At 36.2% G+C, this 13015-nt stretch overlaps 3 protein-coding genes across 7 annotated transcripts; 1 reads left to right on the forward strand and 2 right to left on the reverse strand.

The window, feature by feature from the left end:
• Window positions 1–969: 969 nt before the first annotated feature.
• LOC149526196 (Putative membrane lipoprotein) lies at window positions 970–4620 on the reverse strand. Of its 5 annotated transcripts, XR_016352247.1 has the most exons (6): window positions 3819–4620; window positions 3397–3643; window positions 3054–3275; window positions 2345–2520; window positions 1538–1744; window positions 970–1228 (listed from the first exon to the last, which is right to left on the reverse strand). XR_016352247.1 is itself a non-coding variant. In XM_089785716.1 (4 exons), the coding sequence occupies exons 1-4, from the start codon at window positions 3819–3821 to the stop codon at window positions 1215–1217; spliced, it is 486 nt and encodes a 161-aa protein (XP_089641842.1). In that variant the 5' UTR covers window positions 3822–4620; the 3' UTR covers window positions 970–1214. The 5 variants fall into 5 exon arrangements, 1 of the variants encoding a protein (XP_089641842.1); XR_016352245.1 differs by having other exon boundaries at window positions 1538–2520; XR_016352246.1 differs by having other exon boundaries at window positions 1535–2520.
• A 155-nt stretch (window positions 4621–4775) lies between these two features.
• Window positions 4776–7631, reverse strand: LOC110428812 (2-alkenal reductase (NADP(+)-dependent)-like). Its single transcript, XM_089785717.1, is given in 7 exon segments — window positions 4776–5234; window positions 5341–5467; window positions 5558–5640; window positions 6711–6877; window positions 7026–7209; window positions 7304–7416; window positions 7419–7631. Coding segments are annotated over 7 exon segments (1074 nt in total). The 5' UTR covers window positions 7564–7631; the 3' UTR covers window positions 4776–4979.
• Window positions 7632–8217: 586 nt separating this feature from the next.
• On the forward strand, window positions 8218–12863 carry LOC110428807 (Metal-dependent phosphohydrolase). The gene is given in 10 exon segments (XM_089785714.1): window positions 8218–8539; window positions 8542–8648; window positions 9910–10034; window positions 10319–10346; window positions 10348–10393; window positions 10559–10669; window positions 10767–10846; window positions 11426–11462; window positions 12144–12185; window positions 12310–12863. Coding segments are annotated over 10 exon segments (816 nt in total). The 5' UTR covers window positions 8218–8385; the 3' UTR covers window positions 12396–12863.
• The last annotated feature ends 152 nt before the right edge of the window (window positions 12864–13015 follow it).

Raw genomic sequence — 13015 nt, forward strand, 5'->3', positions numbered from 1 at the left:
GTATGGCACCTGCACCAACAACAGCGGACCTGCTTGGATGATGGGTGAATGGAAACATGTTTCTCTTGTTTTGCTACTCCAATTCCAATACTATAATATACACGTTACTTGATAAGCAACTATAACTTAAAGAAAATATATATATAAAAATCAAATATGATCCGTTTATTGGCAGATATATATCATCAGATAAACAAACTAAATCATGAAAGGGTGGTCCTTGTTGAGATGTTTCTTAATTCAAGGAAAGGTGTATTATTAATTTAACCAGGATGGGATTGGGATCCATAGGATTTGCATGAGTGAAGAAACATGCATCGAGCATCAATGACGTGTCCATGTATTTCATGCACCCATAGCAGACATTTTCCCACACCAGTACCACCCACGCATCATTTAATTCCTTCTTTTGTGCTCAAATCGATCATATCATATCCTTCTACATTTTAGTTAGTTTCATTTTCTAGACTTCTATCTCTACTCTACCCGTCAGTTCCACACAAATTTTCTACCTCCTAATTATAATTCAACCCAATGCATTGCATATTTCTCGGAAGATTAGTTTTGCTTGTTAATTGTGATCACATGGATAGCGGTTGCTGCCAAAATTACAACAGAGAAAAAAGGAAAACATCTTTGTAAATAACTAAAGAAAGATTGGTCGACTTTGCAAGGAAATTTCTTATTTGTTTCTACCATTAGCTGTAGGTTTTTTGTTTTAACTAAATATTAACAGTTTTTGGTCTAATAAATCCAATATTGTTATTGGTGATGATCTCATAAAGTAAATAAGTTACGTACTAGTGGGGTATCTCCTCTTCTTTTTTTTTTTTTCCTTTCTTATGATCTCAATTATCATTTAAGGCTTTCTAATCGAAGATGAATACGAGTGTAAGAAAATACTAATAACTTACACAAGTAAAGATAAAAAAGCCCGAACTTGCCAAAGGTAAAGAATTGCAAACATGATGACGGGAATGGTAAGGGATAAAATACATTAATATAAAGCCAGAAAGATAACAAAAAATCTTTAGCCAATGTCTTTTATCTCCGGCAACAATTGCTAGTACATATAATATCATTTTTTTTAAAAAAAAAAAAACAATTGCTAGTACATTACAAACTTGGTCTTCATGTAGCAGGTGCTATCCCACGGGGAAAATGCACTGTGCCATTGTACCATTTAGTCATATTCGCAATTGGTTATATAGCAGTTAATCTTTTAAACCTGCAAGAAAGTGTGAATGCATCAGTAACTAGTTCCATCATCATCAATCATACATATAAATATGCATATTAGAAAAGCACTAAGAGAAATTCAACTGTGACAATTGAATGGACATATTCGTCCATGTAAACAAACAATACATTAGACAACGAGATGAGAGCAAAAAGATCCAAAGGTCAAGTTTCTGTAAGCCGTGTTTACTCCATAAAATCAGCACTTAAGATACTAACTATCTGCTACTCTAAAATGTAATGTCACAGTAAGATTAACTAAGTATAAGAAACATAAACTTCAGTTAACTACCACCACCTATATATTGCCTTTGTGCATAGCTCATGGGTCTGTTGATTTCCTACGAGAAAGCAGTGTGTGTACGAATTGCCCTGAAGGTTCTCCACTTGAAGTAGAATGGCCCTTCATACATGCTCCAACTGCACTATCAACTGATGATGCATTCTATTGGAACTAGTCACTCTTCATCATGAGTTTTCTGATGATATTATTTGTTACCTGTGCCTGTGAAGGTACTTGGGATAAAAAATATGTAAAAGAATCTTCAATGATATACTTTTACATTCTATATGCAAAACAAGATATGGTAATAATCACTACAAATACTTCTCCGATGGCGACAGTAGATTTGATACATAATTTGAAATTATACCAATCATTGAGGCACAAAAGCTTTGTTTGCTCACTTGCGCATTCTCCCTCTCACATTATGTCCAAATCAAAACATGTCAAAGCATGACACTCACGTCAGTGTCCAAAATCATAGGGCAAAGCCGTTACAACACAAGGAATGGTCCAAAAATCAAAGTAACTACTTATTGTTCTGGCTTCACTAGGATTTGATTCATAACTTGAAATTATCTCGGTCATTGAGGAACAAATCTCTCTCTCTCTCTGATGATTCAAAGATTGAAATTATCCCAGTCACTGAGCCACAAATGACTAGTATTTGCTCAATTACAACCCCAAAGACTCCTTAATCTAAAAATTTTCAGGAAATGTTTCAGATTTCTGGAGTAATATAAGAAAACTGTGTAGCCCTCGTAAAGAGATTCAACCTACATGCAACAGAGAAGTTAAACCATATGTCCAAAGAAATATTACCTTTCTCTGCTCGTTTCCCTAGTAACAATCTCAGAACTATTAAACCTGATCCAATAGCTATCAGGTTGCTTGACATGCTTGAGTTTAAACTTTTAGAGCAGAATTAGTGAGTTAAGAGAGCATCTTCAATCAGCAACTCAAAAATGCCATTGAATTGCTAAAACAAAGCAGAGACCCTAGGACCAACCAAATCAATAGCATTAGTCATGGAATGAGACAGAAAGATGTGACTCAAAAGGTATACAACAGCAGAACTTTGTACTGTTCTGTTCCTAGATATGTCATGCTAATTACATCAATTTAGTAATGATTTTCAAAAGCACCCCTAAAACAGGAATTTCCAGTTTAGTGTAGTGAATACCAAATTCAGAATGGTAACTCTGGGCGGTAGACATGCACAAAATAAAATTAGCCGGCATCAAATGACAAACTAAAACGAGTTTGATGTTAAAAACTCAACACTTAAGCAAAGGGGAATGAGATAACCAAGGGAGACGGTCTAAAACTGTGTGGCATCGAGCCAAAGAGAGTAGCTTTGCAAACATGGTATAACAGAGAAAAGAAGTACTATATACAACAGCAGAAATTGCTATAAGAAACAATATAAAGAATTGGAGAAAAGGATCATGCCATAAGTTGTTATCCCTTTTAATAATAATCTACACAAATTAGGTCATACTTTCTACAAAGTTGGAACTTTTGAGGATACCTTTGCGAGGGTGGAAAAACCGACCGTAAAATCTTTCAAAACCATCCCAAATAGAACTAGTGTGGGGACGCAACATGCTTGACAATCTTCCAGTGGCTTCTCTTTGAAGGACAGAAACGTGAGGTGCAAAAGTATTCCAGCCAAGACCAGGAGTAATTTTGGAAGAGGAAAGACCGCAGGATCGGGCAAGATCCAGTGCCCCAGTTGTGGTTGTTAGAAAAGCTGGAACAGAAGCAACATGTCAATTTGGAAGAGAAGTACACCAACACCAATGAAGATTTCTATAGTCTTTATAGGCAAAGAGAAAGGATATAGTCAGTTAGATAGAAAGAGGAGAGAATACCATTGTAAGGAACTTGACAGAGGAAATTTGCAGGAAGACCAATGCCAATACCAGCAAGCGTTATGCCCACACTAAATCCAATCCCGCAGCCAGCTCCGACATAACCGATGACCTCAGGGCCAAACCCAGGACCCCATCCGACACCACATCCAACGCCTATTCCCATACCCCAAAAGGCACCGCACGTCGGATGCACCGGGTTCCATCTTTCATATCTTCTGAAGAGTCCTTTTATAATCATCCGGCCCTGACCAATTAGCAAACCGAAAATTGTTTCAATACTGGTGCCCAATAAATAAAACAGGAAATAGCAGCAGTACTGTATAAACTTTTGGCAGCAGCTACGAATGGAAGGCCACAATTAAAGGAAGAAGAAGAAGAAGAAGCAGCAGCAGAGTGTAAATCCTAGTAACAACCAATACCATCAATCGCAAATTCTGCGGCTCCTAGCTCTCAGTCTTCCTTGCTTTTGCCTTCTTGTCATTGGGACTTGACTTGATTCTACTTTCAATACACTCACACTTTGCTAGGAGTCCGGCTCGGCTAAGAGGATCCACATATTCGGCCTCATGTAATGTGAGGTTCGCAGTAAAGCACTCCTTATTTTTATTTCTTTTTCCCTTTTAAGGATAAAAGAGATCGAGTAAGTCACATAATTTTTTTAAAAAAAATTATAGTTTTTTTCGTTAGTCCCAAAGTGTTCTCTATTTTTTATATTACTACTACAAATAATAATATAAAGGACTCCACTTTGTAAATAATTGTACACAATAACATATATATTTAAATATATACACAATAATAATTGTGCAAATCTTTTATTTAAAAATTTAAATTTTAATTATTTTCGGATTCATACTAATTACTTTTTTATAAATATCTTCTTTAATTGATTTTTACATGATTTACATGTTTTTTTTTAACATAATCTTTGTCAAAACAATTTTATTCATTATTTTCTTAACATATAAGAAACAAATCATATCCCAATACCTAACCTTTGTATTGTAAATTCAAAAACAAAAAGCAAAAAAAAAAAAAACGAGTCATGAATCAAACTAATTTCAGAAACTATTCATCTATATATGTATCAATTTTAATCATTATTTATTTCCTTAATCTCTTATTATTTACCTACTTATACATATTAAAATTGCTAATCGTAAAAAATATATTATATATCTTATACATCAATGCATTTGAGTTTTTAAACTTTGTAAAAGAGATTAGAAAAATGAACATGCCAAGCCATATTAACTTTTTTTGTAGAGTTTAAAATCTCCATCGCTGGCTATAGTCTATAGTATGTAGATAGATTAACACTAATTAATCCCTTGCGGAATAGGCAATAAGGGCATGCAGTGAAGTGGTGAAAGGAATTAAAAACAATCTCCTTCCTTTCCTTTCATTTGCTTTCCCAGTTTTCTTCCTCGCTATTAAACACATTAATGTTTCCCAAAAGAAGAAAAGGGCAACCACACAATGTGTATTATTTATTTCTTAGAACAAACCCTCTTTTATTCAATATTGTTCCTGGTCATTAATTAGGAGCAAGGACGAAAGGAAACACTAGCCATATATATCTAGGGCTTAACTTGGATGATGACTTTCCCAATATTTGAGCTTGAGAAAAGGGATCCTATACTGTCCGCAAAGCTCTCAATCCCTGGATACATCTTGAGTTTGGATCTTATTTTGCCTTGTTTTATATAGGTCTCCATCTCCTTGGCAAAATCTGCAAATCTGTCCAAATACGAACCCACCAAATACCCCTCCATTCTGACCTCCTTACCCACAACATTCAGTAGGTTTCGGACTCCCTCTCTCTCAGTCCAAGTCTGCATGCATGCAAATCAAAGTTTTCATCAGTGTATTTACCAACCTTCCAACCATAATCCATGCATGAATATATATATATATATATATATGGAGAGAGAGAGAGACCTGGTTATACTGAGAAATCATTCCGCAAACTGGAATCCTTGCGTGAAGGTTCACGTGGTTGAGGACAGCCTCAAGCATCTTACCGCCCACATTGTCAAGGTAAATGTCAATGCCATTAGGAAAGTACCTACATACCATTGATCAAGACTGTTACAGGAGAGATGTCGATTCATTTCTCAAAACTCTACACATAAAGTATTATGGATGAATCAATTACTTGCTCAAAGCAGCATCAAGATCAGTTTCTTTGTTGTAGTTGAATGCGTCGTCATACCCGAATTCCTCCATTAAGAGCCTTACCTATATATATATATATATAAACAAAACAAAAAGATGTTAGGCCCTCTGTCTCGATTCAGTTACTTGCATGCATATACCCAAATGACCAAACTAAAAATTCGTTTATAGCTAGGTTCCTCTAACGGTTGTTATGCACAAGTCGTTGCATCTCAAGTTAATGTGACTTAAAATATTGCATCAAAAAATTTTAAACTACAGTAGTACCTTTGTTTGTTTCTTAAAAATTTAATTACCGTTATATCTTTCCTCTCTCTCTACATATGAAATAAATAGTCAACCACCAAGATAGGTAAAATATCTATGGAATCACTGGATTGTTCTGGTTGTCTATCATCTTTGTGCCAATTACTTTGGATTGCAAAGTGCTAAACCTTTGAGAATATTAATGATTCCCGCTTCCCAACTCATAATTATGCTCCTTACATGTAATGATTTCCACTTCCACCTCGGTATATCGTCAAATATCAAAAACAAAAGTTTTCAAAGTTTTGTCTGCTTGCTTCAGGAAATATATATGGAGTAACCCTATCACCTTCTCCAACCCCCCTGTAGCCTAAACAAAAAGAAGAAGAAAAAAGTAACACCAACATCATGCTTGCATATCTCCTATCCTCTTTTATTTTTCCCCTAAACGACGACAAACTTTTCCTTTTCCACCATAGCTAAAGAGTAAGACTCTGCTACTGGCGGACAATCTCAACTAGGAAAAGCATTCCACGTACGCCACTAAAATACTACCCTTCTTCTATATTCCATGGCCAAATTCCCATTTCAAAGAACACAGCCTGTGTCATCAACTCATCATCATTCTGATTGCATTCGGTGATAATTGGTTGTTGATAAATGACACATTAATTTGTCCATGGTTGTCACTGGTAAATATATGGCGGTGCTGGTGCTACTTTTTCCAACAGATTAGCGGCTGATATGATATTTTTGTCAAGAAATAACCCTTTTTAATGACAATAAAATACAAACCAAAGTTTTGTGCTACTTCAGATTCAGCCACATAATAAACTCATCATTGAGAAGCAAATATATATTATATATATTTTGCGTGGAGTACGTACCTTGTCATCAGATCCGCTGCTTCCAATGACTCTACAACCCTTGAGCTTGGCCAACTGTCCTGCAAACATTCCTACACCACCTGCAGCCGCTGATATGAAGACGTTTGAGCCTGGCTTTGGGTCTCCCAGCACTTGTATCCCCACCCATGCTGCAAAACCAGGAACCCCTGTGTTTTAATTGCACGTACACCCGTCATTAGTAGTAGTAACCATGATCATATATATATATATTATTATATATTATATATATATATATTATCAGTACTGAGAAACTAAATCAAATACAAAACTCCAAGAATTGAAATGATTAATCACCAAGACAACTGAGATATTCTGGCAAGGGCACTCCCGCCGCTGGATCAATCTTTCTTATCAGGACATCAGAAGGCACGACACAATATTCAGCTACAGGGAAGAAAGCATTCAGCACAATGTCACCCTCGTTATACTTATCATCCTTGGATCTGATTACTCTTCCAATTCCAAAAGCAGTTATCACCTGCACGGTATTTAGAAAACTAGTACATTTTTACAAACCCATTGATACTAGTAATTCTTGGCTTAAAAGAAGGTACGCAAGTAGAGCATGAAACGAACCTGGTTAAGGGGAACTGCGGAAAATATAAACCATCATCGTGGCCGCTCATCCTGGTACGAAGATAAGGATCAATAGAGATGAAGAGGAGTTGAATGGCAACATGGGCGGGGGTATGGAATCAAGGGCAAGGGAAAGCGGGACACTGCGGAGCTTCAGATGATCAGAGGTTGGAACGCCTTGAGGTGCATAGCCTGTTAAGTACCATTCTTTGCTCTCAACAATATTCACTGCCTCCCTCTTCTCAATTTCACTCATTTTCTCCCTCTCTTTGAATCACAGATTTCTGATTGATTTTCGCTTGTCATACAGGAGCGGAGAGTGAGGTTTGAATTTAAAGTTACTTTGGCTATAATTACCTACCTCACTTTAATTGTCAATGTTAAGATGATGTATTCCACCCAACAGCCTGAGGCTGGTGCTGGGTTGTGAGTCGATGCCATAATTTCCTAAGCAATGATGAAGCATCGCTTACGCAAATGATCAATAGGCCCCCTGCCCCAGCCCAGACAAACTAAGGGGCTCCTGCCCGGCCTACATCCATATCCGCCCCGGTTCATGCTACTCATATATTAGTGTTTTTTTAAAACAAAAAAGCATTTTAATTGCAAATTATTGTAACTTACCCTGATCAGACAAAGTTGTTGGGGGATCATAATTTATTATTTTATTTTTAATAAATAGAATTTAAGATCGATTTAAATCATCTTATCTTATTTTATATAGATAAAAACAATATTAAGATTATTGAATGATTCTATTCATGATCTAAATTTTTACAAATCAATTTTACATAAGTGATTCATCGGTTAAAAGATTTTTTTTTAATTTTTAAATCATGAATCATTTTTAATAATTTATGAAAACTACCTTAAGCCTTAGTCATTTATACATTAACTCGTTAAAAAAAAAGCAACAAAATAAGTCATGTGGTGAATTACGTAGTAGAGCGAGAAACGCCTGATTTTTTCGCGTTAAGACCAAAGTTAATCGGCAGCCAGCCAAATCGGGCCCCCGTTTCTCGCATCCCAAAAAAAAGGCCAGAAAAGAAAGCAAACATCTCAGTCTCCGGCGTACAAAATGGCGGTTAATACGTCAATCAACTGCGCGCCTCCATTGCATCGGTTCAGACGTCGCCGCTGGCCGATCGCTTTCATCAGCCACGCGTCTTCCTCCTCCTCTCGACCGATTTGCTTCACCGGAGTTCCCACTCTGAGGCTCGTGTCTGTCCATTCTCAAAACCTGGCTCCGAGAGCTCGGCCATTATGTCGAATACCGGAGTTCCCTCCAGGTTGTCCAGTTCGTCGACCGCTGCGCTATTGATTTTCCACACTGTTGTCTCGGTCTCAGGATAAAGACACTTTCATGTTAATTCCTTCCTTATTCCCTAATTCTGTTTAGATTGAGGGGCCAGTACTCCTTAAATTTAAGACTTTGTGAATACTATACTAATAAAAGGAGTTTTCAATGAAATTTCTGAAAGATACTCTCTATCTTGCTGTTTAGATACCAAGTAAACAGCATGCTCGAAGAATTAAAAGGATAGCAAACGAAATGATCTTTACTTGAATGAATAATAAGTATAATTTATCCATTTTTTCATTTTGATCAAGCATGAGGATTCCTTTTACATTTTTGTTTTTACTTTCATGACAGCCTTCAAGTGAGAAAACGTATGTAACAGGGAATTCTAGTATTCTGATTGATTCCATTAAAATGCTCAGCTTTTGTTGGAGAATGAGATGAAGTCATAAAGGTGTATTTGAATTCCGCAATTTGTCAGATAATGAGATGAGCTTATACCTGCGTATTTAAACTCCACAACAAGGATAACTGCACAAAGTTTAAGCACCTTTTTCCATTTAGTTTGTGGGACATAGATCTGAACCGATATGCATAAAATCTGTTCCCAACGTTGTTAATGGTAGTAGTGTGACAATCTGCAGCATGAGTCCCTATGCCAATGTTGCCTTGTATAGACATTGGGCATAAGATATATGTACTTCGATTTTGTTAGCAATACTCTAGCTTGTAGTTATCTCTTGGTCAGTTAGGCTGATAAGTCGAAACAGGAACTTATGGTAGAGCTTTAGAGATCTAACTTTCCAAAAAAAAAAAAAGAGCTTTAGAGATCTACTTCTTTATTTTGGTTTATAAATCTGTGGAGGCTTGGAGGTGTATTTTATTATTGACATTGCATGCAGAACAAGGTTTGACCTTAAGAAAGGGGTTTTTAATTATTCATGGAAGACTTGGAAGCATTACAGATTTTATAAGGATATGGTAGCTCTTATTTATTGCTATTTTATTTGGTTTTTAGTTCTTGTTTTCAATTTATTTCCATATGATCCTAAGTGTGCATTTTACACGGTAATATTTTTTAGGGTTGTATTCTCTTTGTTTGAACTGTAAGTATCCCCCACCCACCTTTCTCTCCTACAGTTATCGGCTGAATTTTGCAACTGAGGAAATGTGAGCCTCACTGCCAAAAATACATGTTTTTTTTCATTTTTAGCGTTGCATCATGCCTTTTTAATATACTATTGTATAAACTGGCTTGGAAAGGAAAGATTGTAATTATTGATTTCGTTCTGTATCTTGTAGACCACAAAAAGGAAGGGTTGGATCAATCACGGGATAAAGGGTCCTGAATCAATTGCTGACCATATGTACCGCATGGCTTTGATGGCTTTGATTGCTGGTGACCTTCCTGGTGTGAATAGAGAAAGGTTGACTCTTGTCATATCATATGAAGGCTTTTGTCTTTATTAATATATCAACTTCCAAGTTTTTCATTTGATCTGTTTTTTTTTTTTTTTCATTCATGGTGATTGATGAAAATTTTGGGAGAGTTAGCTGTTAGCTTTATGTCTTGTCTTATTTTCTCTGACCAGATTTAGCTTGGAAAAGAGGCTAGAGACGAGTTTAGTGATAGACATATGATTTTTTATGCTTACTTTTTCTTTCTTTTAAAACTTTTATTTCCTACGTGCTTTTGTTGGGTGTTTCTTAGGGAAGTTTTATGTCTTTTTGCATCTAACCTTTTACAGGTGTATTAAGATAGCAATTGTCCATGACATTGCAGAAGGTACTTTTCTATGTCCTTATTTTCAAACATTATCAATAATGTACTTCAAATTTAGACGTGCATGTCACCTGCACTGACATACATAACATGAAATATGGTTTGAGTCTTTAGGTTTTCGTTTTGGGCCAAATTTGAGTCTTGAGTTCAGATATTGAATTTTGACAGCTATTGTTGGAGATATAACACCATCAGATGGTGTGCCTAAAGAAGAAAAAAGCAGACGTGAGCAAGCAGCGTTAACTGAAATGTGCAAAATTCTGGGTGGAGGAATGAGGGGTACTTCTTAAACCATGTTTTATGTGGAAATTTTGGATTGTTGAATTGCTTACTAACTGCATCTACTTGTCTTAATTGGGTATTTTGTTATCTGCAGCTGAGGAGATCCAAGAACTGTGGGCAGAATATGAAAGTAATGCTTCTCTGGAGGCTAATCTTGTGAAAGATTTTGACAAGGTATGTTCTGTGATGACATTCATTTGTGTGTGCATGCTCTCTCTCTCACACGCACAGAGAAAGGTTTTTCTCCTGGAAGAGCATTTTGTATTGAAAATGAGATATCTTAGGTTGTTGGTTGTTAGAAGTGGTAACCATGGTTGAATTATGGATATTTTACACCAATGAAGCAGCCCTCTCTCTTTCTCACTTCTATTGGCATGGTTTTGTATGCGATCTTTCTGATAAGAAGCATTTGGAACGTAGTAATGTATTGTACTGTAAAGAGCTTCTGTTGTATATATTATTAATGGGTTTGGTTTTCGACAACCTTCTTGTGGATAAAGGAGAATGGGGGTACAGGGATTTAACAAAACAGTAGATGCATCATACATGGCACTAGGACTTTTCTGTAGATCATTATATTGGCATTACCTTGTAATGTTTCTGTAATGCAAACTCATTGTGATTTACTGATTTTCACTTTCTGTGTTAGTCCTGCTCTAGAATATTTGTATTTGTTGTCTCACCTTCCTGGATAAATATAGAAGTATTACTTTTTCCTCGCTTTAATTGAGTTTATGTGCTTTCACAATCCAGGTTGAAATGATTCTGCAAGCACTGGAATATGAAATGGGTAAGGGTCTTTATGTATTTATGGCTGAAAGTGGGAAAGGGTTTGTGAATTTAAATTTTTAGGTAAAATGCCCTTACTCCTTAAGTTTTGATCGAAATTACACAAAGATCCATTAGTTTCAAAATGGATACTTTGCTCCAAAAGTGCAAACACTATTAACAGAGATTGTAAAAAGACTAAAATACTTTTTCTTTCTTTATTAATTTAAAAAATTATTGTTATATTTTAAAAAAAAAATAGGGAGCAGCGATCAGCTCCCCGATGGGAGCACTGGCCGGTGCTCAGGCTCCTCGAGAGGAGCACTGGTGCTTCCTTCGGGAGCTTGATCGGGGCTCCCTAGGGGAGCTCCGATGCTCTCCAAATGGGAACTTTTTTTATAATTAATAAAATAATAATAATAAAGAATAAAATTATAAAATAGTAATCTTAAAAATTAATTAAGGATAAAATTATTTTTTTATCTTGGCTACGCCAGCAAGTTAAAAGAAACCCTAATGATTGACTAACAGCTGGACTTACGTGTCCAGCGGAAAATATTTTTTTGGGATAGAGTGTCTATTTCAAAATTTTATAAATTTGTGTGTAATTTCGATCAAAACATAAGAGGGTAAGGGTATTTTAACTTAAATTTTTTATATAATTATCCAAGTTCTTTTGTTTGATATTATCATATCATGGCAGAACATGGGAAGGTGCTGGATGAGTTTTTCCTTTCAACTGCAGGTAGAGTAGATTATTCGTTTCAAGCAGGATGTAATAAGTGAAACCATTAACATCTTTTTATCTTACTTACTCCTAAACTGATAGTGATATTCACTTTTTCTTGTTACTTTCTTCTGATTTTCAGGAAAGTTTCAGACCGAAATAGGAAAGAGCTGGGCTGCAGAGATTAATTCAAGGAGAAATTCACAATTGGCAGACAAAGCTAATTGATCTGACGGATTAGGATCAATTTTCATTTTTATTTAGTTGCTTAGAGAGAAGCGTTTTGGAATGGAAAATGATATGTGGCAAAATTTAAACCGGATAAACGTGGTGTAGCCACCTTCTTCTCTGGCACCAGCGGAGGATGTCCAACTGTCCTGTCTCTGGAAGCAAGCAAACGGCTCCGTCATTTGTTAACATAACCGCCAAGGCTGCAGAACCTGGAAGGCTAGCATGATATGGTTAGTGTATCCTGTGATGCGTAGAGTCTTATGTTACCAGAAAGTTTTTTGTTTGTAAGAATGGAAAATCATTCACCAATGCTGGAAATAGATAGAGGAACCTATAACCTGCTGCCTTCTTCGAACATGTATTGCATTTTACTATTATCCAAACACACTTGTTTGATTTTGAAACTAAAATGAAAGGAAGAATGTGGAGGCCAAAGAAGTCAAGTCGTGGCGCTTTGTTCTAGAAGTCGAACCTCTCAAACATGTCATTGTCATTTTATTACAACGTGTTTTTCTTGTACCAACGAAGACATGAGGCGAGAGAAGGATGCTTCCTGTTACTTGTCCTAACAGAAGTTGGAATGGATAGATGACAGATGAAAGCGTGGGCACCCTGTG

Source organism: Theobroma umbraticum, unplaced genomic scaffold (genome assembly GCF_002168275.2).
Source record: "Theobroma umbraticum cultivar Fairchild unplaced genomic scaffold, ASM216827v3 scaffold_4583.0, whole genome shotgun sequence".
NCBI classification, from domain to species: Eukaryota; Viridiplantae; Streptophyta; class Magnoliopsida; order Malvales; family Malvaceae; genus Theobroma; species Theobroma umbraticum.